Source organism: Sabethes cyaneus, chromosome 3, assembly GCF_943734655.1.
Source record: "Sabethes cyaneus chromosome 3, idSabCyanKW18_F2, whole genome shotgun sequence".
Classification (NCBI taxonomy): Eukaryota; Metazoa; Arthropoda; class Insecta; order Diptera; family Culicidae; genus Sabethes; species Sabethes cyaneus.
Genome location: NC_071355.1, coordinates 21,871,566 through 21,898,952, shown reverse-complemented (window position 1 = coordinate 21,898,952; position 27,387 = coordinate 21,871,566). Strand labels below are relative to the sequence as shown.

Genomic DNA, 27,387 nt, shown 5'->3' with positions numbered 1-27,387 from the left:
GATCAATTTCGTGTTTTTCGACCAATTTTTAAACCTTTGTTATAGTATAACAAAGGTAAAAAGAAATTGGCTATCTACTTTACTGCTACACTTATATTAAATTTTGTGATAAAAAGAGACCGTTTTCAAATGTTAGTATCTTAGAAAGATTCAAGCAGAATTAAAATCGGTTGATTGCGTTTGAAAGATCGTGATTTTCTGTGCATAATATCAAAAAGTTGAGGAGTGGGTTTTTGTCTATCTTAAATAAATCAACTTTGAATATGTGGGGTTTTAACAGATTTAAGTATATAAAAGTAAACGAGTTGCGCCATAACTCTGGAAGGCCTTGACTTTTCTTGATTAAACTTGGCGTACATGTTTCTTGACATAAGGAAATCAGCACAGGGGGTTGACAAAAGCGGGTGGTCGCTAAAAAGGGGAGAGGGAGGTACAAATAAGTAAAAGTGGCTGTAATTATCTTGTATTTAGATCGTTATAAGTTGTGTGAGTGGTCCAAATTTAAAAGAGAATGTATAAACTTAACCTCATGTTTGTTGACTTGAACTTTATAATGAGGTTAGACATTAAAAACAGTAGACTTTCCAATAAACAGAGGGAATAGTATAGAGCAAATTAATGAAATCATATGTGTTTCATAGTATCATGGAGTAAAACTACCGAATGAGAAGTTTAAATAGTTTTCTACCCGCGGCATGGATTTCCGTGATTCGCACCTCCCCTTACATCAGAGGCTACCATCCTTTTGTCTTTCAGCCACTTGTACATCTGTTTTCGATAAGGTTGAAAATCTCAGGCAAACGAGTGTGGAAAGCATACCATCCAAAACTTACTCCACTGACGCAAGCATACGACAAACAACTGCTGTGTGTGCATACATTCTGCTACCTACACACTCGCGAGTATACAACCTCATAGCAACTTTCTACACATCCCGCCCGCGAATCCAAAGCTCACGAGCTGTCCATAGGTCGTGCGCACGAGCGGCACACTAGGATGTATGGATACGGATTTTACTTTACTTCTTTTCTTCTTCATTTTACACCCTCGCTTACACACTCGGGTAAGTGTGTGGGTTATTGCGAGCGATGATAGGTATCAACTGCTGGGTTGCAATGACGAGCGTAAGCAACGACCGTGGCTGATAACATAACTAAATAGCCAAGCATAGCAAAGCCTAGATGCTACATTCCGTTATCGAAACTTAACGTTCTGTTTTGTTATACGACAAACTTCGCAGTCAATTGTTAGAGTGCAGGACAATTGCAGGGCCAGTTGCTACGATGCAATTGACTTTAACAGTCTCTCCCTGTCGGGATTCGAACATATGACGACTGGCTTATTAGGCCAGCATCCTACCTCGAGGCCAACTGGGAGGTGATAACTAAATACACTATGGCAAAAACTTGTCGCAGTGCATGAGAAGTGCGTTAGAAGAAAATCGTGAGAGAAAATTGGACCACACGAATACTACGTTTCAGTTTGCAAATTCTCATAATACAAAAAACAAAGCTTTCAATTAGACATATATACCCCTCCCCCTGATTAGCTTTCCTCGGTCAGCGACCCTTTTGTCTACAGCAACTTGTACGTCTCTCCGAAGATAATGAAAGAGAAACAAAGCCTTCCTTATATTGTTCTACTCCCGTAGTTGTCATCCTCCCATCTTTTCACACGCTCTTCATCTTATCTCTCAGCCCACTTGTACAACTTCTAACGGTCCAAATGCAAGATATTGTTATTATTATTATTCTATATTTGAGAGGTTTTCAGCCTGTAGCTGGTTCGCCCCTTAATGCAAGATGATCGCCACTTTTACATATTTGGACCTCCCCCTCCTCTTTTTAGCGACCACCCCGCTTTTGTCAACCCCCTGTGCTGATTTACTTATGTCAAGAAACATGTACACCAAGTTTAATCAAGAGCAGTCAAGGCCTTCCAGAGTTATGGCGCAATTCGTTTACTTTAATATACTTAAATATGTTAAAACCACACATATTCAAAGTTGATTTATTTGAGCTAGACAAAAATCCACTCTCCAATTTTTTGATATTATGCGCACAAAATTACGATCTTTCAAACGCAATCAACCGATTTTAATTCTGCTTGAATCTTTCTAAGATACTAACATTTGAAAACGGCCTATTTTTATCACAAAATTTAATATAAGTGTAGAAGTAAAATAGATAACTTGTTTCTTTTCCCATTAAAAGTTGCGTTTTATTGAGCCTCAAAAGTCATCTGAAGAAGTGTTTTGCGAGAAATGCAAAATGAAAAAGTTATGGAGAAAAATCGCAAAATAGAAGGGTCACCCTAACTTGACTCAGGAAAATCGCCCTAATATGGAAACGGTTCGAGATAGAGGGATTTCGTCTTCTGCAATATTACTCAAAATACTTCAAGCTATAAAATTTCTGAACTAAATATCGCTCTATCTTGTTTCGTTTTGAAGATAATTTCTGGATTTTGGTTAATTTAAGGGTCACCCTAAAATAGCTCATGCCAAAAAAGCGACATCCTAAATCAAGACTTTGTTGCTACCATGTAAATAGTCTAAAATCAACGACTACTGAGTAAACAATTTTTTCCACCTAATTTGGTTTTCTGGACCACAGTGGTGCAATGTAGAGAACGATTCCAGTCTGACCGTTAAGAACCTTCTAAACTTTGAAGTTGAACGAATCAAAAATTCCAATGTTCCAAACCGGTAATGATATTGGACTGTAAGCGGTTGCAGTGTATATCCCATCAATTCGTACTCTTCTTATGGTATTTTAAACTACGATTAGGACGTTTTTGAAGCAATTGGCTGTAGATTGGGCCCTCCTAGTAGCAATTATATGCTCTTCGATGGCTAATTCATCAATCGAGATGAAGGATTCAATCGTTTTGAATACTTTAGTCGTTTTTTTGTGAACCAAAGCTTGATGATTAAGTAGAAGAAGAGAAATGTTACTTACGCATAAAATAGGAACAAAAGAGGTCAAGTGAGTGCCCTGAACCATATTTAAAATATAATGTGGCTTTGGTCGGAGTTACATAAAATGCAAAAAAAAACGACGTGTTGTCCTTTCCGCAGGCCAGTAAAAGATGATACTTAGAAATAAAACGTTAACATTGCAGGTTAATCATCGCGATAATTACTATAATAAAGATTTTTTTTTCGAAGATAAGATACGGAGACCGTATTGTCGTTTCCTACTGAAATAAAAGTAACAATTACTTTCCGTCTACGTATGATACAGTTTCGCCAAATGAATCGACTAGTTCACTAGGACGGCCGGTTATTCACAGACCATAAAAATAGCATGTGAATAAATGAAAACCTATAACAATTAGACACGTAGTTCGAAAATTGGAAAACGCTTTCGTTTGGTACAAGTTTCATTATTTTCCAGCGCCTAACGTGGATGTGGCAAATCAAACACTTGACCATCCCATACTCCTATACGAGAGCGATAAGCTATCACTCCCTCCATCTCTATTACACACGTTTGATAGTAGCGATGGTCGTGATAACGATAAGCTCATCTGTAGTAGTTTTGATTATGTAAATCGGCTAGGCTTAGTGTTTTTTTATTTTCACCTTTAAAATCTCTTTGGAAAGATGACAATTCCGTACACGGTGTCATAAGATGTGATGTATACTTGTTAATTCGTCGCGCAATTGAATTGATTTTTCTCACGAATGAGATCTTCCATCAAACAGGTGTTTGAACTATCGCCAATCAATGGAGCTCATTTTCGTTCCGGGTACAGTTTCCTAGATACACCAGCTAGGTTGCAACCTTTTCGCCATAGATGGCATGAAAAAGTATTTTTTTTTGTACTGGCCAAACAAAGCATCCGCCAGAGACTGAGAGTGACAGAACGATGTCAGCTAATTGTTGCACATATCGAGAGAGTTGAACCGCCCCGGTTTGGCAAAAGGAATGCCGCGCCAATCGCTGAATGCATTGATTTGGTTCAATAATATCTCACACAACAAAGTGCCAAGTCATGTGTGCAGCACCATTCGAAGACAGGTCGTCCGGATGCTTGTCAATAGCCGCAGCTCTAGTCTAGCTATAGGTATAATAGCTAAAAACAACACTGCCAATCAATAGATCGTCAAATTTTTAACCAGCCAGCGCACCATTTCGAGCGTGTTCCGATTCGTTTCGCAGTACGTACGTGGTTGACGACGATGCACCTAGCCGCGGCGGCCGACGTGGTCCTCCAAGCTGCTGGAGGTCACTGGAATTAAATAATCCAAATTTGGAACTGTACGCCCGTTTGCTCGATTGCTACCTCCTCGACGTAGTCGTCAGAGATGCCAAAAGTGAAGACATGTCTTCATTTTGAAGACATTTTGGTTACAAAAAAGTGAAATGTCTTCGCTTGAAGACATGTGAAGACATGTCTTCACCATGCAATTTAAATGGGCAGAAAGCCGAAGGAAGACAAATAAAGACATTTTTCCTTGATTCGTGAAGACTTTTCAAAAAATCACCTGGCATCCCTGGTAGTCGTAGTAAGTAAGTGTGTATACACGCAGCTCTCAGCTCGATTCTCTCTACCACTGGCACTGGTCGGGCTCTGGGTTGTGTGGTGTGATTTATTTCCTACTTTTCGGTTAATATTAGACGTTTTTCGCAGCTGGAGTTTTCAGCAAACCGCATCGAAACCAAACCAACCGGACCGGGTTGAGGAGGTTACAACGAACGTTACCGGCAGCGGCAACGTTGATGAGTTTGCATTTGATTAGCTGGCAGCTAGCCATTAGCTAGGAGGAGGAGACGCGTGGGAATCTTTCAACCGGAAACGTGCGGTGCTGCGAGTATTTGAAAGTACACAAGAATTAATGCACCGTGAGAATGATCTGGTGTAAACTGCATTAGTAACTGATTAAAAGTAAAACAATGATTTCAGTTACCAAATATTAGAGTTGACCTTAAATTGTTGTAATGTTTCATTTGAAAAGAATTGTTGTACAGTTTTTTGGAAGAAATCTTTGCACCAAGATAAGCTCCACTCACAGGCTTTGAACTAAACATAACGAACGTGACTTTTGTGCCTTGACTGCTGAAAATTCGTATTTCTTCCGTGCAGATCGGTGTCCAGAAGCTTCCCTGCACGTTCAAACGGGGAAGAGCTAATGTTTTTTTTGCTGCTCGGTTTGCAATAAACCATAAATAGAAGCACGCACCACTTGTTTGATATTTTTTTCGATTCAACATACTGCATCCGTTGCTATCCGTTCAGGTTCAAATTTTACAAAAAAAAATTGTGGAAAATTCTATTATTTTAAACGCCTCATCTTAGAGTAATAAAAGCCGCGAGCCGCTATCGAACGCGGTGAAAAACTTTCCGAATAATATTTTTCTTCGATTGTTTATGGATTGTGATAGGGTAAGGAACGAGTTAAGCAGTGTTACCTATTTTAATCAGTTGAACATAAATGATCCGAAAATGCACTTTTTTATTCATATTTTCAAAATCTTTTGATAGGATCATCTTCACAAATCACTTAACCATACATTTAATTCACACAAACACAATTTACTGGGTTTCCGACAAGAAATATGATGAATTAAAAATTGTTGTCCAAAAACGTACATTTTTCAGCTGCTCTTCAGCAATCGCCACCTCGCTACTAACGAATTCATCAAGTTTTCAGCACTGATTACAACCACTCTGAAAGTCAAGCACTCAATTGTCACATACCATATTATTGAGTCTCTTTTTTTCTATTATCTAAGGCCTTGTCACTAGCTAAAAGTTTTATTATTTTCTAACAAAACTGAAAACAAATTCTGAATTGACGGAACCTGTTCACCACTAGCAGCAGCTGCAGCACAACTGATGAACTATCGTGTTGCCAAGACACTGTTTTGGTTCTGGAAATAAGAATTTTAAGTTTGAAATTACTTGAAACCTCCTATGGTGAAAACGTGGTTCAATACTTTCAAGAGAAATGTATGTTCATAATTAATTTTTCTTTATTAAAAACAACAGAATAGACAGCTTTTTCAATAGTTTTCGAAGATTTTCTCAGTGATTTAATGAAGCAACGATGTGTTTCAATGTTATTTGCTTTGATAACACTGTTCTAAAGTTAGACCGTGTGAACTGCTATGTTTGCCTCTTTTGTTCTCCCACCATCCTTATGAAGAGCGAGTGAGACGTCAAACTCGCAGTTTCCTATAAGAACACCAGAGAATAAAAGAGACGACGAATACCGTTTGCCGACCGGTGCCGTGAGTGTATGCCCCGATAAACAATTTAGACAGATGGCATTTTACGCATCTATGCCGATACGCTATGCCGATTACGCATCAGATGCCGATTAGTAGGTCGCGGATAGGAACGCGAACTTACTGAATAGGGGGAAAAGTTCGAGGGATTTTTTAAGGGGACGTAAAAAAATTCAGATTTCAGGATTGCTTAAAAAAGCACCTTACGGGTGAAAATGGGTTCGGTCTGTTCAAAATTAGTTCCGCCGCTCCAACTTTTAAAGCGAAAAATCAAAAGTTTAGCTCAACAATAGTGTCTTCCAATGGTAACAGCTTGAAGAACTAAAGATAGCAAGAAGATTGGTATGCTGATATTCCCCACTTAGTCAACCCATCGCTTGTAATAAGGTAAAACTATCAGTGACCCGCTTAGACTGCTTAAAACTAGTTCTTTACCCTACTTCGCCGCGGCGGTGGAAAATAAAAAGTCGAATCAGAAAAACAATGTTTCAAATTATGGAAAACCTGCAAATGTTGTATTCTTATTAGTTAACTAGCTGATTACCCGATGTAAATTCCCCTCATATTGTCCCCCAGCTACTTTTAAATCTGTCTTTTTCTTCTTCTCGGTAATCCCTATAAATCGACACAAAGCTTTTTTTGCGGGTTTGAACATCTCCCTTGTTAATGGCCACCCTATTCTCCCTTTCAGAAATCTAGCAACTTGTACAACTGCTATTGTGCCAAATGCAAGAGGAACGCTCCCCTTTATAGCCATTTGAACCTTTTTCTCCTTTTGTAAGAGACCGTCTCCCTCTTTTGTCAACCTCGCTACGCTGATTCTTTTATAATATACCAAAAAACATGTGTTTGACAAACGACGTTTGATGAAGAACAGAAGTTCCAGAGCTATGGGGGACATACATTCGTACTCACGTTCCTCGTCCTCCTACCAGTCAGATTTTTTTATACGACAAAAAAATACGCGTTTCAAGCATTTTTACTAAGTGTTTAAATGTGAAAACCAAATCTATTCTTGCTTTTCATATAGACGTTATTATTTTCCTTGCAAAAACCTACGAAAAGAAGGACAAAAATAAAAGATTTTTTTTGCCGATTTTCAGAAATTCCATTTTTCGTATTTCCATTCGTGTTTCGTTTTAAAAGCGTTAACTCCACTCGTACACTTATTTTTCGAGTTTTTTTAAGCTGTAGAGACCACAGGCAATTGATTGAATGAATACAAAAAATTTAGCAAATTATTTTTTGCCCCTGATTTATGAAGCAAATTTTCAAGAGGGGGGGGGGTGGCAAAAACTTTAAAAATAATTTGCAATGGCCTTTATTATAATTTTAAAAATTTTGCAACACAGAAAATCTTATATATAAAAATGGATTTCTGTCTGTCTGTCTGTCGGGATGTTCCTTATAGGATCAAAAACTACTGAACCAATCGGCGTGAAAATTTGCATGTAGAGGTTTTTAGGGCCAGGGAAGGTTTTAATGATGGTGAGAGACCCCTCCCCCCACTAAGAGGGGTGATCCCATACAAATGAAACACAAATTTCTGCATAACTCGAGAACTAATTAAGCAAATAGAACAAAATTTGGCATGTGGGTGTTTTTGGTGACAAGAATATTTTCTATGGTGAATTAGGACTCCTCCCCACTTTAAAAGGGGGGGCTCCTGTACAAACGAAAAACAAATTTCCTCAACTCGAGTACTAATCAAGCAAATGGAACCAAATTTGGCATGTGGGTGTTTTTGGAAGCAAAATTTTTTTCTATGATGAATTGTGACCCCTCCCCACTTTAGAAGTGGGGGCCCCTATACAAATGAAATACAAATTTCCTCATAACTAGAAAACTAATCAAGCAAATCGAACCAAATTTGGCATGTGGACGTTTTTGGAGGCAAAAATATTTTCTATGGTAAATTAGGACCCCTTATCTTTTTAAAAGGGGGGCTCCCTTCCGAACAAAATACAAATTTCCTTATAACTATAGAACTAATCAAGCAAATGGAACAAAATTTGGCATGTGGGTGTTTTTGTGGGCAAGAATATTTTCTATGGTGAATTAGGACCCCTCTCCACTTTAAGAGAGGCGGGGGGGGGGGGCTCCTATGCAAATGAAATACAAATTTCCTCATAACTCGAGAATTAATCAACCAATTGGAACCAAATTTGACATGTGGGTGGTTTTGGAGGCAAGATTTTTTTCTATGGTGGATTGAGACCCCTCTCCTCTTTAGAAAGCGACTTATGACCCATCTCCCCTTTAAGAGGGCGGGCTTCCATACAAATGAAATGCAAATTTCCTCTTATCTCGAGAACTAATCAAGCAAATGGAACCAAATTTGGCATGTGGGAGCTTTAGATGGCAGAAATTTTTTCTATGGTGAATTACGACCCCTCCCCTTTTTAAGAGGGGGGCTCCCATACAAATAAAATACAAATTTCTTTATAACTTGAGAACTAATCAAGCAAATGGAACCAAATTTGGCATGTGGGAGTTTTTGGAGTCTTGAATTTATTTTATGATAGTTAGAGACCTCTCACCCCTGTGGTAGGGGAATATGGACTCTCATACAAATAAAACAGAAATTTTTGCGAAACTTAAAAACTAATCGAACTCGAAAAATTCGAGACTCTTCCATAAAACATTAGTCAATAACAAGACCTGCATCTTTTTCGCTTTTTTATTGCTCTTTTTTTACTCTCATTTTCACGTTTTTTCGTCATATATCTGTCGTATATTAATCATCTTTTCACGTCAATTCCCCAGTGTCCATTCTCTTATGTCAAAGAACATGTATGCCAAATTTGCTGTAGAACGGTCAAGACGTTTTGAAGCTATGACGGAACTTACATAGGGTGCGAGAGGATATACTTTTAGCCTGCTTTAAGTTCAGCTTGCATTCCCTTTCTATCGCTGCGCTTTCCTAAATAAAAGCTTTGCCAATACTGAGAAAACAATACTGAACAAAATGTAAAACCCGTACGCTTTAATGTGTTATAACTATTTTCAGAAAATTTTACAAATTTAGCAGAATTTTATCTACTTACTTTTACTTTTCTTTTTCGGTGACAATCCGCTTACCGAATCTGGGCCGAATTTCGGAACTGTCTCCACGCTTCTCGATCTTAGGCTGCCACTCTCCAGGCGCCCCACACCCGCTGTTCTAGCATCCTCGTCAACAGCGCTGATCCAACGGGCCGGTCTCTGCCGGATTCTCTGCTGAATATTGTTTTGGATGGCTACGTAACTAATCCGTAGAAGGCCCTGATGGCAGCCACTATCCACCTTCCTTTTTAATTCACGGTTCACATTGTTGTCACATGTCACTAACGTACCAAGATAAATAAATTCGTCGACCACTTTAAAAGTATCACCGCAGTTTCAACACCCAAAAGGCTATTACAATTTCTACTTCATGGTTAATACCGACCGATGGTATCGATGTCATCTGAAAGCTCCAAGAGCATTTGAGATTTTGTGCTTCTCTGTACGCCTACCCTTCGAATAGCACCTTCCAATGCAATGTTGAATAGTAAATTCGACAGTCCGTCGCCGTGCCTTGCTTCAAACCATCTAACGTCGCAAACAAGCCCGATGTCTCACTCGCTATCCTCACGCTTGATTTTTAACCGTCAAGGGTAGCACATATCAGCCTAATTCGCCAGTTAGTTTAACTGAATCTTATGCCACCTTGAAATCTATAAAAATGGAGGGTCTGCAATTGGGCTGTTTTTCAGCTCTAGCTGCTTTTTTAACCTCGTCCAAAGTTTACAGATCCTTTGATGTTTCTGATGACAGCAAGTTGGAGCCAGATTCATCATTCAACAGTACATCGAAATGTTGTTTCCAGTTTTTTTCCACTACCGCTTAGTTAGGATGAAGCAGAGATGGCACGATCACTTTGACTCAATTCACATTCATTTGACAGTACCGTCTTAACCAAACAAAACTTGACAAAGTTTTATATGGGACATTTGTAGAATTAGTTATTATCTACAATTTTGCTGAATAAAGTTTTGCTGTATCTTTTATAGTTGTGAATTGAGCCAAAGTGAGTGTGCCATCCCTTTGCTTATTCTAAAAATTAGGCTACTATTAGTACAGAACAATTCTTCTTCTTTGTCATCAAGCAGTAACACAAAAATATCATTGTGACATCGATATGAAATAATAAATCAATTTTCTTGCACTAGTTGAAGATTCATCTCGATTTTAAATCCAGTCCAAACAAACTAAGGTGCATTATTTGCACTCCGGGCTGCCCTACACTTAGTGCACCTCAGCCAAGCAAAATGCGAAAATATTATGCAATGTTGCGAATCGGGCGAGAAGCCAACGTTGTCTACTCTCAATCGTTTAGTAGATGCTTTCGAGGTACGATGATGGTCTAACAAGCCAGTCGTCGTATGTTTGAATCTCGGCTAGGCGGTGCTGCTAGATAGAGTCAGTAGCATTTTTCCACTAGCCCCGTAACTGTCCTGTACTCTAATTTAACCGGCTGCGAAGTCTAATCCCACGGCTTTGCTTTTTTTGTCTTCTCTCACGCGAGTGAGTATGAGAAGCATAGCATAGCATTTAACGCTTACGCCGCGTTGCTATGGGCAGACATTCTGCTACCTGCACACTCGCGCACGCACATCCTCACATCGTCTTCCTGTATAGCTTATTCGCGAATCAAGTAACGCCTGAGCAATCAGCTGCCCGTGAGTCTAGGGGCGCACTGGAATACAGATTATATATTACTCTTTCTTTTCTTCTTTATTCTCCCCCTTGATTCTTGTTTCTGATCTTTGGTAGGCGATAAGCTTTTGATAAGCCCGAACAATATGCCAAAAATCAACTTTATTGTTAATTGAGCAACTAAGAAATTACGGTGGACGCTTGGGCAGCACCACCGATTGAGTTATTTGAGGTATTGCTTTATAAGTTTTAAAACAGCCGCTCCAACCTCATTATTTATCGCAACTGTAACTCAAAATGAAAAGCATATTCTTAATTCCAGAATGCATTCCGATATTCAGTAGGTAAATGTTATCCAACCAATTGGTATGAAAATCTTGACACGGCAAAACATTGTTTCAACATAACTCATGAATGCTGTTCAAGATAGCATTCCATGCTATTAGAGGGAAGAAACCCCTTACGAGGAAAATGCGAAAGCGAGTATCGTAGCAAAGCCCCGTAAACGAAAGCCTAAAAGTAAGCAGTATTAGAAGAACGTAGATAGTTCTACTGATCTTTAGGTACGGCAATAAAATGATCCTAATGCAAGGGAATCAAATTATCGTTGGCTGGCCATATTCATTTTTATTTTAATTGAAATATCTTAGTTTATACTGTATTAATAAAATATTGATATTAATCAAAGTTAAACTTATAACTTGCATCTTACAACTTAAACTGAAAATGACGCTCAGATTTAAAGTTTAAATTTGGTGTTTGAAATGCCAATTATAAATAATATAATTTCAATGTACGCGTTGGAGTTGTATCTTTCATTTCTAGAAAGGTTCAGTTGGAGAAAATGAGGTTGAAGAGAGTTATGAGCTCCGTTCCCACTTACCCCGTATTCCCACTTTCCTCGAAGTACCCTAGTAGTTTAACTTATTAATTAACAAGTTAATACAAATCAGTTCATGATACATTTGAGAATTATTCATGGACACTTACTCTCGACTTTCGTTCTTGGTTTTTCGTCTTTATTTTTCCATCTTTCAACTTTCATTTTTCGTCGTTTAGCTTTTTCTTCTTTTGTTTTGAACCCTCGTCTTTTTTGTTATGCGTACTGTGTCGCCTTCTTGCCGGTTTTTTGTTGTCTGATTATCGTTTGTTAGTCGTTTTTCGTTCATTTCACATCTTCTTTTTGCCTCTTTTCAGGGATTTGCTGTTATTTTTCATCGTTTTTTGTGACATTTCTGTTGCACTTCATTGCGTCTTTTTATAGTGATTTGTATTTTTTTTTAATTTTTGTCACTTTGACGGTTTTTCGGTGTCTTTTCAGTATATTTCTGTTGTCTTTCCTCTGTTATCGATTACTTGTCATAATTTTTTTTATCATTTTTCCATCATTTGCTTTAGCCGGTTATTCCTCATCTTATCGTTGTCGACACTTTTTCGACATCTTTTTGCTGCCTTATCTTTGTATTCCTAGTCTTTCGCCATATTTTTGAAGTCTTTTTCTGGTTTTTTCGCCATCTATTCATCGTATTTTTGTCTTCTTTCCGTCGTCTTTTTGTTGTTCTTTGTCGTGTTTTTTATTTGTCTCTCTTTTGACTTCTTACCGTTGTTTTTAGGTTATTTACGAAAAATTTTCATTGTATATTCGCCATCTTTTCACTACTTTTTCGACACCTTTTCTCCGCATTTTCAGCATCATCTTTTCTTCGTATTTTAGTCATCTTTTCATTGCCATCTCGTTGTGTTTTCTGGAAGCTTAAACTGTTTTTGAATATCGCGTAAAAAGAATAAAGCTAATTAATGCAAATAGAAAAAAGATTCTAGCTACTTGGTTATAAAGAACAATAATATTTGCACTACAGTATTAAAGTTCTATCACACTACAAAAACCATATGAGGAACTTTCAAAATGTGTGAAATGGAAATGAAAATGTTTCATAGATTTTCTATAAACAATCAGACAATTTTCTCATGAAATTTTAAACCGTTAATAGTCATAAATCGCTTGTAATATTAGCAAATTATAATAATGCTCTCTTTTCTTCTTTCGCTTCCAGCTTCCTGAAAAATGCCTCCACCGCCACCGCCGCCCGGGCCTCCTCCGCCACCGGGTCCACCGCCGCCGCCGGCGGTGAAACTCGGCGGCGGAATGCCCGCGGGGGACGGGCGGAACGCGCTGCTGCAGTCCATCCAGAAGGGTACCAAACTGAAGAAAACGGTCACCGTGGACAAGAGTGGACCGGTGATTCCGGGCAAAGTAACGACGACGACGTCGTCTAATGCGGTCAACAATCGCGGCCCGGCCTCGGCAGCAGCAGCCGGCGACAGCAACGGAGGCGGAGGTGTTGGAGGACCGAAACTGGGTGGAATCTTTGAAGGTCTTTCTTCAATGCCGAAACTGAAACCGGTCGGCAGTAGAGGTGAGTCAGAGCCGGCTGTCGTCATTGTTCGCACAGGAGGGTATGTTTATCGTGGGTGTGTGCTCAGAACCCGCTCGCCCATTCATTTCCGATAGCAGCTTATGGACGGGCGACACATGCGTCTATATGAGATTAACCTTTTATAATTTTTTTCACTCAAACGGTTTGGATGCGTGATTGATTCATGGGTTTTTTTACTACCATGCGGCAATCAAACAAAGTACGTACGACGATAATAATTGTTGTTAGCATTTTTCAATATCGGTATGGAGCGTACAATAAATGCTTTCAGTGTAACAACTTAAAGTCAACAACGAGCGACTAAGTGCGCCCTTCGGGCGGTAGGGTGAATGACTCACTGTGACACTCAGCTGCAGGCGTTTACACACCACTGGCTGGGGGAGCACATGGCGGTTGCATACGATGTCACCCATGTGCAATGCCAGCAGTCAGTTCCGAACTGATAAAACTAAACACATTTTCAATCCCCTTTACCCGGCAGGCGCACAATCACCAGCAGGAACAACTAGCAATAAGTCACCATCGCCGGAGAACACAATCAAAAGCAACAACCGGCTCGGTGGTGGAGGAGGAGGAGGAGGGGGAGCAATGGACTTTGCCGATGAGCTGGCGGCTAAACTAACGCTCAAGAAGCCGAAACACACCGCCAGCAATAGTAACAATGCCAACAGTTCTAGCAACAATGCCATCATCAACAGCAACAACAGCAACCACCAGCCGGTGACGGAAAATAATCTAAGGACTAACCGAGGTCCTCCGCCGCAGCCGCCAGTGCAGCTGAAGGTAAAGCTTTTTGCGCTGCGGAAGTTTCTGCTTTGTGATCGTAATTTTTTTTTTAATTTTAGAACACCAATGATTCATCGGTACCTCACGGGAAATCGAGTTATTCGAGTCAAAAAAGGTACGATTTAGTGTACATACGATAACAGCGGTGTCTATCTGCCTGCCTATCTATCTATCTATCTATCTTTCGAAGGGGAAATCGGTACAAACAGAGCAATGAATAGCTTCTATGTGGTTTGCTTGTGTGACGTAGGTTTATGAATTTATTTCTGTTGGGAATGGTCTGTTAGAGAGTTATTTGGCTGCTTCTATTTAGTTGGATGGTTCAGTCGTTGGTTAGTAGAGTGTTCAACAACTAGAAATACTAGTTCTAGCCGAAGTCTAGAACTTTGATGATGGTTATAAACAAAACAATGCACATGGTTCGAACCATCTCTATCTAGTTTCTCGGTAATTTGGCTTTGTTTGCCAGCTGATTCACTCCCTTTTAGAATATCTTTTTAGTCAGCAGCGCAGTACGTTTTTGCGTTGTCTGTTACTGAAACGTGTACGGCCCATTATGACGGGGCTCAGGCAATAATAAAAATTTATCTTATCTGATACTGTAATAATGTAATTCACCAGCGATATCAAACTGCCAAAAAGAAGAAACAGTTTTGGGGATTATTGTTACCAAACCGTGCGATAGGTACCTGCAAATCTTCGATTAACATTATCGGTTGGCTAGCTCTCATGTAGGACAGGGAAGTCGGGTTTGATTTTCGAATCAACCGGAAGTTTTCTTCATAAGCACAGAGTACAGGTGCTAAAGATAATGCTAAGTAATATTAATTTCTTTTTTGAAATCTTCCGCAAGCGCTTGCTGAAGCTAGTATTATCCATGGCCTGAGAAAGTTCGTTCTAAAATTCTTCAAACATTCGGTAAAATATTCCTGGTTTATAGTTCGCATGCGTCGTTAAGGCAAAAGTAAGGATCTATTCAACGTCATTCGAATCAGTTTCATCAATTTCGTCAAAATATCGTGTTCAAGCAATGCCTCTTATAGCTCATTTCATCCAACTGAATCATACGTCGCTTTGAAATCCACAAACAAATGATGAGCCTGTAGATTGTACTTGATCCATCCAGCGTCACACAAATCAGCTTAACTAGTTTTGTCGGAAAACTATGTTCCAGCATTTGCCACAGCTCATTTCGTTTAATTGAATCGTACGCCGCCTTAAGCTCCACAAACAGATTGGTCTAAAAACCAGCTCACCGATGAAGGATTCCGCCAACGGTTTCCGTCTACAGAACGGGATACGGGAGAGCACCTTACAGGCAGAATTGAGCAGTGTAATGCCTCGATAGTTTGGACACTCGAGTCGATGTCCTTTTTAAAAGTTTTTTCCTCCTAGATCCTAATAATGATTCGCTTGTTTGCTTCGTGCAGCCGTTCGCTATCCGCTTTTAGAAGTTCAGCTGGGATACCGTCCTTCGCAGCAGCCTTCCCTTTTTTTCAAGTCACTGATTGCCTTCTCTACCTCATTCTGTGTTAGTGGCTTCACAGCTTGACCACTTTTTCCGCACACTTCCACACGTCGTACCTATCACCTCTCTCACAGTTGTTTCAATGGAGGTTGGAGACTTATATCTTCTTCCCTTTCTTCCTGCTGCTCTGCGATTCGTTTATCAGGCTGGATCTGGTTGGATGTCCCTCAGTGCGAGTTTTCGTCGCGTTCGACAACCTAGCGCGAATCTTTCAAACGACAAACGATAGTGGTCGATAACATCCGAAAGTGTCGACTGTCAATCAGAACATGATCGATCTGAAAGCTAGAATCCCTATTTGGATGCCTCCAGGTGTGTTTCCGAATACGGGGAAAGTAGGTACTACAGATGGCCATTCCTATAGCCGCGGCGAAATTTATCATCTATGCCTTTCAATGACAGGACGGAAGAGTTCCTTCCTCCCGATCTGCGCGTTTACGTCTTCGATGATGATTTTGACGTCATGTTTTGGGCACTCTCCATGGGTCCTCTCGAGTCTGTCATAGAACTCGTCCTTTTCGTCATCGGATTTATCATTTGTCGGGGCGTATACGTTGATTAGGCTGTACTGTGCTGTGATCTAATACTGCGTAGCGCCTAATACCGCACTTTTTGAAGTCTCAGTCTTTTGTCGGCTGCTTTCTTGGACATTCTGAAAAATAAAAATAAAATCAAAAGCACACGTTGTCCGGTCATTTCTTCGCTGCCGCTTAACCACTGCGCTAAGGATGTGATGTTGAATAAAAAATATTTTTTGTTGAATACTCGTGGATTTCATAATTAACTACTACATAATTAATTAACTACAACAAAATTAATCAACTACAACAAACTTAAAGTTTTACTGTCAGATCATTCTGATTTGGATAATAATGATCATAATAAAATATCCCGTAGAAAAATTAATAAATTTTGAGCAATCTCCGTTGATTTGCAGCATTTGCGCATTAAATTTGATCGTGCATATTGATATGATAGGTGGATAAAATTAACGCGACATTGAAATTTTGCAATTTTCGAAAACTGGTTGTTTTAACAAAATTAATATATTCAGTCAATCTCAGTTTTTAGCAAAGTCATTTTAGTTGCTTTCTGTGACAAGAAAACCGATTGATAATAACTATCTTTCTGCAAAACACTTTGCTTTGATGCATTTTTGTTTGCAAGCTAACGCAAAATACTGGAATATGGCAATATGGCTTAGTATCAAAAATTATTTTAGCGTTGAACTCTATTATTCTTCATAATAGCGCAGCAACAAATCTGTCAGCAGTCAGCAATAAATTGGTCAGGGTGTTACCGTTTTAATAGCTTTTTATTTATTTATTTATTTATTTATTTATTATCTCACTTCATCGGAACTAATTTCTAAATGAAGATTTAAACTGTGGATGGGAAAAGCCGATTTGAGTTGAGATTTAATCCCATTCTCAAATCGGCATAAAAACCCATTATCTTTTGAAATAACGTGAGTAACATTGGTACACAAACTTAATCAAACATAGAGACATAAAATTCACATCAAGTCACACTATTTCTTATCCTATTCTTAAAAGTATTCGTCGATATTGTACAGTCAAAATGTTCATACAACTCATTGAATAAACAACACATCGCGTGAATTGGTTCATGTAGTCCGTAACTTGTACGGTGAAAAGCAGGCCGTAGAATTCTTCGGGATCTAAGCGGTCGAGGCATAACATTCACATCAATTATACGTAGAAGTTCTGGAGCGTCGACGTCCCATTTCAAAAGTTGGGCTACGAAGACGGCTCTGGATACGTTTCTCCTTTTACATAGAGTTTCCACATTCAGCAGTTTACAACGGTCCTCATAGGGTGGGAGATTTTGATGGTCCGCCCACGGGAGATTTCTTAATGCGTGCCTAACAAATCTGCGTTGCACTGCTTGGATTCTTGTTGACCAAATGTCCGTGAACGGACTCCACACCACAGAAACAGTCTCAAGAATGGAGCTCGCAAACAATATGGGTCGCGGAAATCTTTAGTCAGGCGCATGATAAAACCCAGATTACGATTCGCCTTTGAAATAATGTCTGAGTAATGGTTGTTGAAGGTCATTCTAGTATCCAGCTCCACTCCTTAACAACTTTGACCCGCTCAAGACAAGAGTTGTCGATTGTATAATTGTACGCAATTGATGTTTTGCTTCGTGTGAAGATGATGACTGAGCATTTAGAAATACTGATGGTCAGGTTGTTTAAACGACACCATTTTGTAACCTGGTTGATAAAGCCTTGTAATAGTTTGCAGTCCTCAACAGGTCGTACAGAGAGAAACATCTTTAGATCATCAGCGTATAGTATTATGAACAGTAATGGGCCTAGGTTGCTTCCTTGCGGGACTCCAGATCGACAACAAAAGCAGTACGACTCAGTAGAGCCCAATTTAACTGAGAGTTGTCGATTTGTTAGATAAGTCTGAAGCCAGGAGCCGAAACCATCAGAAGCTCCTAAGCGGTTTAGTTTCCGAAGCAAAATATGGTGGTCAATGCGGTCAAAAGCAGCTTTGAGATCTGTGTATATTGTGTCGACTTGGGCTGCGTCTTCTATCTGGCGAAGACCGAATGAACAGAACTGCAGTAGGTTGGTATTAATTGAGCGTTTGGGAACAAATCCATGTTGCTCTATCGAAATATATGATTTCACTTTTCTAAACAGTAGCTCATTCACGAGAATCTCAAGTAACTTAGAACCAGCACATAAAGAGGTTATCCCACGGTAGTTCGCGATGTTGCATTTATCTCCTTTTTTAAATATTGGAAAAATATAAGATCTTTTGCAGGACCCTGGGAACTTACTTTGTCGAAGAGACAAATTGCAAATTTTCAGTAGCGGTTTATATAACGCATCAGCGTATTTTTTTGAAAATTACAGACGGTATCCCATCAGGCCCTACACTGCACGATGATTTTAGTTTCGAAAGGCCGGCTTTAATGTCAGCTTCGCATAATTGTGTAGAACCCATACTGAAGAGGTTTTCGGGAACATTGCGCATCGCTTCGTCAATTTGGGAAGGAAAAAATGCTTCGCAAATAAATCACAGGTTTTCTGTTGGCTGTCAGATTCGGAATTTCCCAGGAACATTTCAGATGGCAGCACAATATGTTTACGTTTTTTGTTGACGAAAGACCAGAAGCGCTTCGGGTTCTGTTTCGGATCACTTTGCATACGTCTAGCGTAGCACGAATAAAGATGTCGGTTGTAGATTCGATATTCATTGCTAATTTGACAAAAAGCAAGTTTAGTTGTGGGATTACGCCTATTCGTATACCTCCTTAAAGCAGCAGATCGTTTACGCTTCAAATGCCGAAGTCTGGATGTAGACCAAGGTGGCTTCATGCGTGGTCGCCATGCTGGCACGTATAAATGCAGAAAACCCGAGATTGTCGTGTTAAAGTAGTCAACAGCTGAATCCACATCGACAAAGCTGTCAAGCAAGGTCCAATCGACTAAGTAGTGATTCGTTCAGTGCAACAAAATCAGCTTTGCTGAAGTTCAACAATCGTTCACAAAGATAAGGTCTAGCGTACGACATATGCTGTTGACAACCATGTTCATTTGTCTCATGTTCAAGAGAGCAAACCCATCGATCGGCACAGTACTAGCCAGAGAAAAAGTTGGAAAGCTGGGATCGGGAAATGCAGCTCCATTTAGGCCCCTAAGCCACGATAAGTTTGGCTGATTATAATCCCCAAAAACAATATGTAATATGCACTGGGTTGCAAGGCGTTCGACTGCCGTAAGAGTGAATCGATATGAGATTCAACCGACGACACGTTAGTAGCACTGTCAGGGCTTATGTAAGCGACGCCAAGGCAAATAGTTCTATCTAATCCGAAAATTTTTACCCAAAGCTCTTCCACTACGTCAGAAATTTGAACCGACGAGATTTGCGAGTTCAAACGGTTAGCAACTGCTATTAAAACGCCACCACCAAGTCTCTTTCCTGTTTTGCGTGGATTACGATCATTCCTGAACACGTTATAGGCATTTCTAAACAATTGTGCTGAATGAAAGCACTCGTTGAGCCAAGTCTCAGTGAGAATGATAACGTTTATAGAGCTAGAGCTAACAGATTTATTGCGGTTTGACAAGCAACCGTGATAAGATCAATTCAATGATTGATGCACCATGTATTGCTACGCCGCACTTATGGTAAGTTTATGAAAGACGTAATGCAGCCAACTAGTTTTATCGTGGTATTAATAGCTGTATTATGGTTCGCGAGTTTAGGATAATTCGCATGCACACTAATGCGTTGAAAGTTTTTATAATTGTGACTTAAAATGGGTACTTAAAATACCTGCTCCTGAACTAGGCTAATCACAAAAATCATCATCTTTACGCTTAGACTTGAAAAAAAAAAATCATGACTTTTGAGTCATCGAACCGATTTTATTGATACTGCAGATAAAAGATACTTCTATGAACGTTTTAGTAAAATACTGGATTGGAGCAAGTTTCCAACATTAAACGAGCGACTTGAAAATATTCTGTTTTCTGCATTTTATTGGTGCGGCGAGCTAGCTTTTCCTATTTTTTGAAAGCTGATTTTTTTTTGCGTAGCTTCTAAAACATTCAGAGTTTTAAAACTTTATTTTTTATAAAAATAAAGTTTTCATGATGAGACGAAGATGGATGGTGTCTTTTTTCAACTGCAAGGTAACGGATATTTCCAGTTTTTCAGATTATAATTTATCTTACCAAAAAATTTGTTTCCACGATCCAGGAGCGAAATAAACATGATATCCCTAGAAAACAAAGCTTGAAAATAGGCCGCAGCAAATAGAAGAATAGGAAAAAGTGTGCTTCGAGCAGGCTTGGCATACACTTTTCGCCTCGATTTTGCTCTTTTGATTACTGCATCTCAGCCAAGCAAAATTTGAAAAAGTGATGTATGGGGCATTTGTAGAATTTGTTATTATCTTCAATATTGCTGAAATAAGCATTACTGTGCATTTTGTATTTATGGCGCTATAAGGCTGCTACCCTCTTGGTAGCAAAAAGAGCGCTCTTTTTGCTACCAACGGCGTTGCTGCCTTACAGCGCCGTAAATACTAAAGATACAACTTCACTTTCTTCAGCATTATTATAGATAATTACTAGCTTTACAAATGCCCCATATATCACTTTCTGAAATTCTGCTTGGCTGAGGAGCAGTAATCAAAAGAGCAAAATCAAAGCGAAAAGTGTATGCCAAGCCTGGCTTCGAGGAAATAGTGAAGGGAGAGAAAAATTGGTTGAAAGCAACATGAAGGTGAAGAGTGAAAAGTATCGAAGATTAGAAGGGAAATAATCCCTTAAGAAATATTTTGCAATTGCTAACATGATAACTGGTTGCTGATTATTTTTTACTAGTTGAGCCCGAATCTTACGATCCGGAAAATATAAATGCCTGTTCAGAATTCAGAAAACTGCGGATACATTCCATTGGCCAGTGTATACGAAGATGTTTAATCTTTGAATTAGTTCTTTGAGTTCTTATATTGCATAATATAGCTCTAAGATGTTGTACATAAAAGAGTCAGCCGGAATCTGAAACAAATAGTTTTTATGGTCGTATTGGATTTTATTTCTGAATAAAAACTTCTGGCTGTTTGCAACATTCATGTAGTCTGATTAGAGTAAAATGTTGCTTAGAAAATTCTTGATCCTTTGCTATCATTACCTCATTTTTTAAAATTTTGCGACTTGGTCCAGTCTGATTTAACACCGACCATATGATATCGCGACAAGCAATCGAGTCAAGCAGTTGAGTCGAGCAGTCGAGTCGAACAGTCAAGTCGAGCAACCAAATCGAGCAGTCTAGTCGGGCAGTTAAATCAAGCTGAATCGAGTGGTCAAGTCGAGCAGTTGAATCGAGTAGTCTAGTCGAGCAGTTGAGTCGAGCAATCTAGTCGGGTCAAGCGGTTCAGTCGAGCAGTTGAATCGAGCAGTTCAGTCGAGCAGTTAAATCGAGCTGTCGAACTAAACAGTTAAGTCAAGCAGTTGAGTCGAGCAGTCGGGTTGAGTGGCTAAGTCGAGCAGTCTAGTCGAGCTGTTGAATCAAGCTGTCAGTTGAGTCGTGCAATTAAATCGAGTAGTCTAGTCGAGCAGTAGAATCGAGCAATCGGGTTGAGCAGCTGAGTCGAGCAGCTGATTCGAATAGTCCAATCGAATAGTTGAGTCAAGCAGTTCATTCGAACAGCCGAGTCAAGCAGTTGAGTCGAGTAGTCCAGTCGAGCAGTGGAATCAAGCAGTTGAATCGAGCAGTTGAGTCAAGCGTCGAATCGAATAGTTGAGTCGAGCAGTCTAGTCGGGCAGCTGAATCATGCTGTCCAGTCAAGTAGTCCAGTCGAGCAGTCGAATCGAACAGTCCAGTCGAGCAGTTCAATCGTGCAGTTAAGTTGAGCAGCCGAAGTCGAGTAGTTAGTCAAGCAAAGGTGTCAAGCAGCCGAATCGAGAAGTTACGTCGAGTAATCTACTTGAGCAGTTAAATCAAGCAGTTAAGTTGATCTGTGCAATCAAGCAGTTGAGTCGAGTAGTCGAATCGAACAGTTCAGTCGAGCAGTTCAGTTAAGCAGTCCAGTCGAGCAATCAAATCGAGCAGTCTAATCGACCAGTCCAGTCGAGCAGTTTAATCAACCAGTTGAGTGATTCCACGGAGTTTCGCAAATCGATTTTAATTTTTGATTTAGCTGAAACTGTAAAAGCTTTAAAAAATTATTTTTAGTGAAAATAAAAAAACATGAAATTTTCAAAATATTATAACATATTTGCCCTTCATTCGCCAGCAATGAAACTTTCAGAAAAAGTAGTGTATATTGTTATGTCAAAAAATAAAATTTTTGAAAAATGCACTTTTTTAGATATTTAACTTTTTAGTTTTACTTTCTTTTTTTTTTCAACAAAAAAAAATTTTACAGTGCACATATTTTTTGAGAAAGGCAATTTTATTATCTACAGCTTTGCTGAAGACACTATTTAGATCAAATAAACCATTTTTCCAATATAAAATATTTAATGGATTAGCGCCATTTTTGGTTAGGCCCTTTTGAAAAAGCAGTCGACATCTTAACAAAATACCTGATATGATAAAATGCCACCATTTTTTAAGGAGAACAGCTATGCAAAGTTTCAGCTAAATCAAAAATGATAAATTAAAAAATATGTTTTTCGTCACTTGGATCCCTCAGTTGAGCATAATCGAGCAGTCTAGCAGTCGAACAGTAGTGAGGTGACTTAGAATACAACCCATTGCTACGAAAGCATGACGTCCTGTCAGGGACCTGTTTGTAGTTACCGATGACGTCCTGTTAGAGACCTGGTTTTCGGTACAGACATAATAAGCCTCTTATATAAATAGATAGATTGAAACATAACTTAATAGAGAACTATCAAATTAACTTTGAGGTCGATGTAATATAATTGCATGTCCAATTATTCAGATTTTTATAGTATTTTTGTCTATTTATAATTATTTGTTTAGAAAAATCATTAAAAATCAAAACTCAGTGGTTTAGCTGTGCGATCATTGCCAAATTATCCTAATATTATTCAGGCGGGTCTAAGTCATGGGTCACTCATAGAATTTGATGCAAGTATATTTATTTATTTATTTTTATAATTTTTCTAGTTGCTAAAAATACCATGGAATTGAGGGATGTCAAGAAATACTCCGTCCCAGTATTTACCCAATATTTTTTATTACGATTGCTTTAAAGAAGCAGTTACTTTACCTACTCTAGAGAACTGTTAATGCTTTTAATAACGTGAGAAACGGAGGATCTATCTGTGTTGCATTTAGGGAATCTTTCGTAGCCCAAAGTCGAGAAAAAACAACATAGAATGAAGAATGAAATTATTTGTGCCTTGCCTACGATAAATGTCTTGAAAACGAAAAAAAATCTGAACTTTTGGGCACATACAGAAAACAATTTCTATTCGTATTTGTATTTTAGTCGATTCATCTGACAATTTTGATATTATCTACCTGAATATGAAACTTAAATCTAGAACAAAACTATTGCAGCATCCTAGACCTTGTCAGTCTTTTACTAACGGCGCGTGCAGAAACGTCTCCAAAGCCAAATAATTCTTCGACCAGACGTGAAGCACGAAAATCAATACGGGACAGCAAATTTCTATTTCTATTTCATTGTTAAGCAGCTTGGCCACAAAAGCTGCTTGTTGAATCCTTCTACGACTCTCTAATTCTCCAAATCAAAAAGCTGGCATCGGTCTACGTAGCCGGGAAAATTTAAATACTATTTAAGTAAATATTGAGAATTGAAAATCATCGTAAGTATAATGTAAAAGTAAAGAAAGATATCATAATAATTAGCTAATATTGATGCAACATGTTGTGTAACTAAGCTAAGATCGGAGGCATAATTTTTTTTTGCTATGACGAAATTCGGCGAAGCACGGAATTAGGCATTCTCCTGCGCGGTATTGGGAATTCGTTCGCTCAGGTGTCCGGTATTAGGCAAAGTGACTTGTTTTTGATTTAAGTATTTTTTCTTAATTTTTTTAAATAAAAAGGTCCAATTATTTTTTGTGCATAATATAATCTATTGCACGGTTACTCAAATTGTCAAAAATATGCAGCTTTAGAGAAATATTTTTTGCATTACTGTTCAATTGTATGGGTTCTTAATGTCGCAGTATTAGGGCATATCACGGTAGTTGAATAATTTGCCCTTAATTCGCAACGGGCCTCCACCGGCTAACTGATTGCTTTTGCTTTCCCAACACTACGAAACCGACTCCATATTCTGCCTTTCTGTTGCCACTGTAGTAGATGTGGTACTTGAAAGAGGTACTGTAATAAAGTCTACTGCACGGAAGTCCCTTCCTTCGGAATTTGGCCAACCAGCTTTCTGATAGGCAGCGATCTGCACTCTGAATTCGTGTAGCTCTCGTGCAAGCAAGCCAGCTAGTTTGCCTGTTTAAAAAATTCTATAAAAATGAAAGATTCCTAAAAGTCCCCTGAACATATTCCGGTTGATCGAAACTTATTTTACCTAGTTTGTAGTTTTTTGTGATTTAGTTTGAAATATTCATTCCGTTTTTTGGAACACCGAACACTGTAGGTTTCTTTCCTTACTTTGGAACTACAGCACCGTCTGTTTACGAACTCATTCAACATAACTCTGTCGCTTTGTTTGTATCCTCTAGTTTACTCATCATACGAAACACTTCTTTCTACCCTTTCTCCCTCTCGAACACTACTCTCCGGTTGTTCATGACATCAAAATCATCATCCCTTACCATACCGTATCGTAAATCTCTGGAACGAACGTACGAACGAACGCCCCACAACAACATCGTTCGGTAAGTAGTCAAGCGCCCTCAACCCCGAGTCAGTCGCAGGCTTCGCCCTCCAATGGAGCAGCAGCAGTATCGTCATCGGTCACTAGTCCCGCCGGAACAAACAACCACAACCACTTGCAGCCAAACAAATCGACCCTGTTCGGCGGGGGAGGCGGCGGCATAAGCAGTAGCAGTGCTAATTCATCTGCCTCCGGCAGTCCGGTGCCTCCACCGAGCAAACCGGTGCCAAATCATGGCAAACCGAATCTGGCTCCGAAACCGCCCGGCATGCAGCTGAACACCAGCGGGAACGGGAATGGCGTCGGCAACCGGAACATGGTCGGTAGGCATCACAGTATGAGGAGTCCCAGGTAAGTGAAGCTGCTGCAGCCTTGGGTGAAATTGTTTTAGCAGATTATTTTTGGGTTTGTGTGTGAGTTTTTAGTCTTGTCTAGGCTTTTTCAGTAAGAGTAGATTTTAAAAACTAGCTTCAAGTCCAATCAGTGCGGAGGTTAAGGTGGTTGAATCCACATCATGTGTTGAAATGTTTTTCTTGTTCGACAGGTCTCCTCCAGTGGCAACAGGTGGTCCACATTTCCCAGTGAACCACTTCGGAACTTTACGGGGTCCACCATCGAGCTTTCAGTCATCGGAGTCAATTTCTCGGCAGAACAATCTAATAGGTACGCTCGTTTGTCTATTACTTTAAAGGTTTTCAAGTTAAGGTTTGTAAATTTGTAGGACGACCAGCAGCGCCACCACCGAAACCGCCGGTGATGAAGCCTCCGCCTCCCCCGCCAGTTCGAAGCGTATCGAACACTAATCTTACGCATTTACCGATGAGCTTGGCACCGGAAGCGCCCGAACCGAACTTCGGTTCCGCCAACAACGTGGCCAGTGCCGTTGCGGATGAGCTCAAATCAAAGCTAGTCAACAGCGGTTCGGCGAATAATGTCGCAACGCTTACCACTTCCACCACCTCTTCCAATTCGATTAATTCTACCAGCCAGCTCAGTATTGCCAGCACGAAAACGATCAGCAGTGGCAGCATAAAGGCAACGGCAGCCCCTCCACTGCCGCCACACCGAACCTGTCCGGCACCACCTCCACCTGTAAGTGTCACAACACAAATCCGTCCGACACAATCTTATCGTCACTTTTGAACTGATAAGATAACCGTTCGTAACCTATCTTCATCGGTTAACATTTTGCACATTTTCACAGCAACTCACCACAAGCACCAACAACACGGGCAGCGGCGAAGCACCACCCCAGCCGCCACAGCGAATTTCCTCCATACGACAACAGCAGCTGGCGCAACAACAACTTGCGGCCAACGTCAATAGCAGCGCTAGCAACAGCAGTCAGCAGTCGAATTCCAGCCTAAAACGGAAGGAAACTATGAGTGCCGCCGCCGCCGGAGGTGAGGTAGCTGATCGGCGGAAGCTGGCAGCGCCCCTGCAGGAGATCGACCTGGAGGCCAAGTATTCGTTCTACTTCCGGAAGGTAACCGAGTTTCCGGCACCGATTCCGTTTCTCAACGTAGCCAAAATCTATCCGAGTGCGATACGACAACAGCAGCAGCATCAGCAGCAGCAACAGCATCAGTAGGTAGTGATAGCCAGCAACAGCACTGCTGCCACCGGCTGGCAGCATGGGATTTTACGGCAATCGAGATCATTTAGGAAATATAAAAGTGGGCGCGACTTTTCCACCTCCGGTGGTGAGACGGGAAAATTATAATGTGTCGAGTGAGTATTTTTGTTCTCTTTTTAATTTATTCGCCCGCGGGTTGACGTAATTCGTTGCGCCATGTGATGGTAGCTTTTTTCACTATTTCGACGTGTGTTCGAAATGTCGTGCATTGATCCATAAAATGACACTGTCCCAGCTACATTATTTTCGTTTCTCGTTAGTATTTTCCTTTAAAGTTTTTCTTTCTCTTTTTTTATTATTTACCATATGAATTTCAACCATCTATTAAATCAATCAAGTTTTTTAATTGCTAAATATTGAAAAATGGGAGTTCTCTTTATGAAATGAAAATTAATTTGTTAACTTGCTTGAATAAAATTGTCATATTGATGTTATAAACAAGCTTCAACTTTGCGTCGTCCTACGTTTCTCTCGGTCAGTGCGTGTGGTATGACCCATATTCTTTGCCCATTTCCATTACGATTTGATTTTTCCTTCTACCATTTCTCTTTTGTATTTCCTTTTTCCGTTTCTTCTCTCTTTGCACATTTTCTTTTCCCATTTTCCTGTTTTCTTTCTCATTTGCATTTGCACATTTCCCTTTCCTATTTACTTTTCCCATTCCCCTTCTCCATTTCCTATTATTTTCCTATGTTCCTATTATTTTCTTATTTCTTCCTTTTCTCTGTTTATTTGCCATTTTTTGTT

General features: G+C 39.7%; 1 protein-coding gene across 1 annotated transcript in view; it reads left to right on the top strand.

The window, feature by feature from the left end:
* LOC128742296 (WAS/WASL-interacting protein family member 1) overlaps nucleotides 1-27,387 on the top strand; it is a 62,551-nt gene that overhangs the window by 24,766 nt on the left and 10,398 nt on the right. Inside the window, exons 2-8 of the mRNA XM_053838625.1 lie at nucleotides 12,971-13,333; nucleotides 13,836-14,137; nucleotides 14,200-14,255; nucleotides 25,014-25,355; nucleotides 25,549-25,667; nucleotides 25,726-26,096; nucleotides 26,209-26,735. Coding sequence (XP_053694600.1) covers nucleotides 12,982-13,333; nucleotides 13,836-14,137; nucleotides 14,200-14,255; nucleotides 25,014-25,355; nucleotides 25,549-25,667; nucleotides 25,726-26,096; nucleotides 26,209-26,595 — 1,929 coding nt within the window. The 5' untranslated portion in view covers nucleotides 12,971-12,981 and the 3' untranslated portion in view covers nucleotides 26,596-26,735. The remainder of the gene's footprint in view (nucleotides 1-12,970; nucleotides 13,334-13,835; nucleotides 14,138-14,199; nucleotides 14,256-25,013; nucleotides 25,356-25,548; nucleotides 25,668-25,725; nucleotides 26,097-26,208; nucleotides 26,736-27,387) is intronic.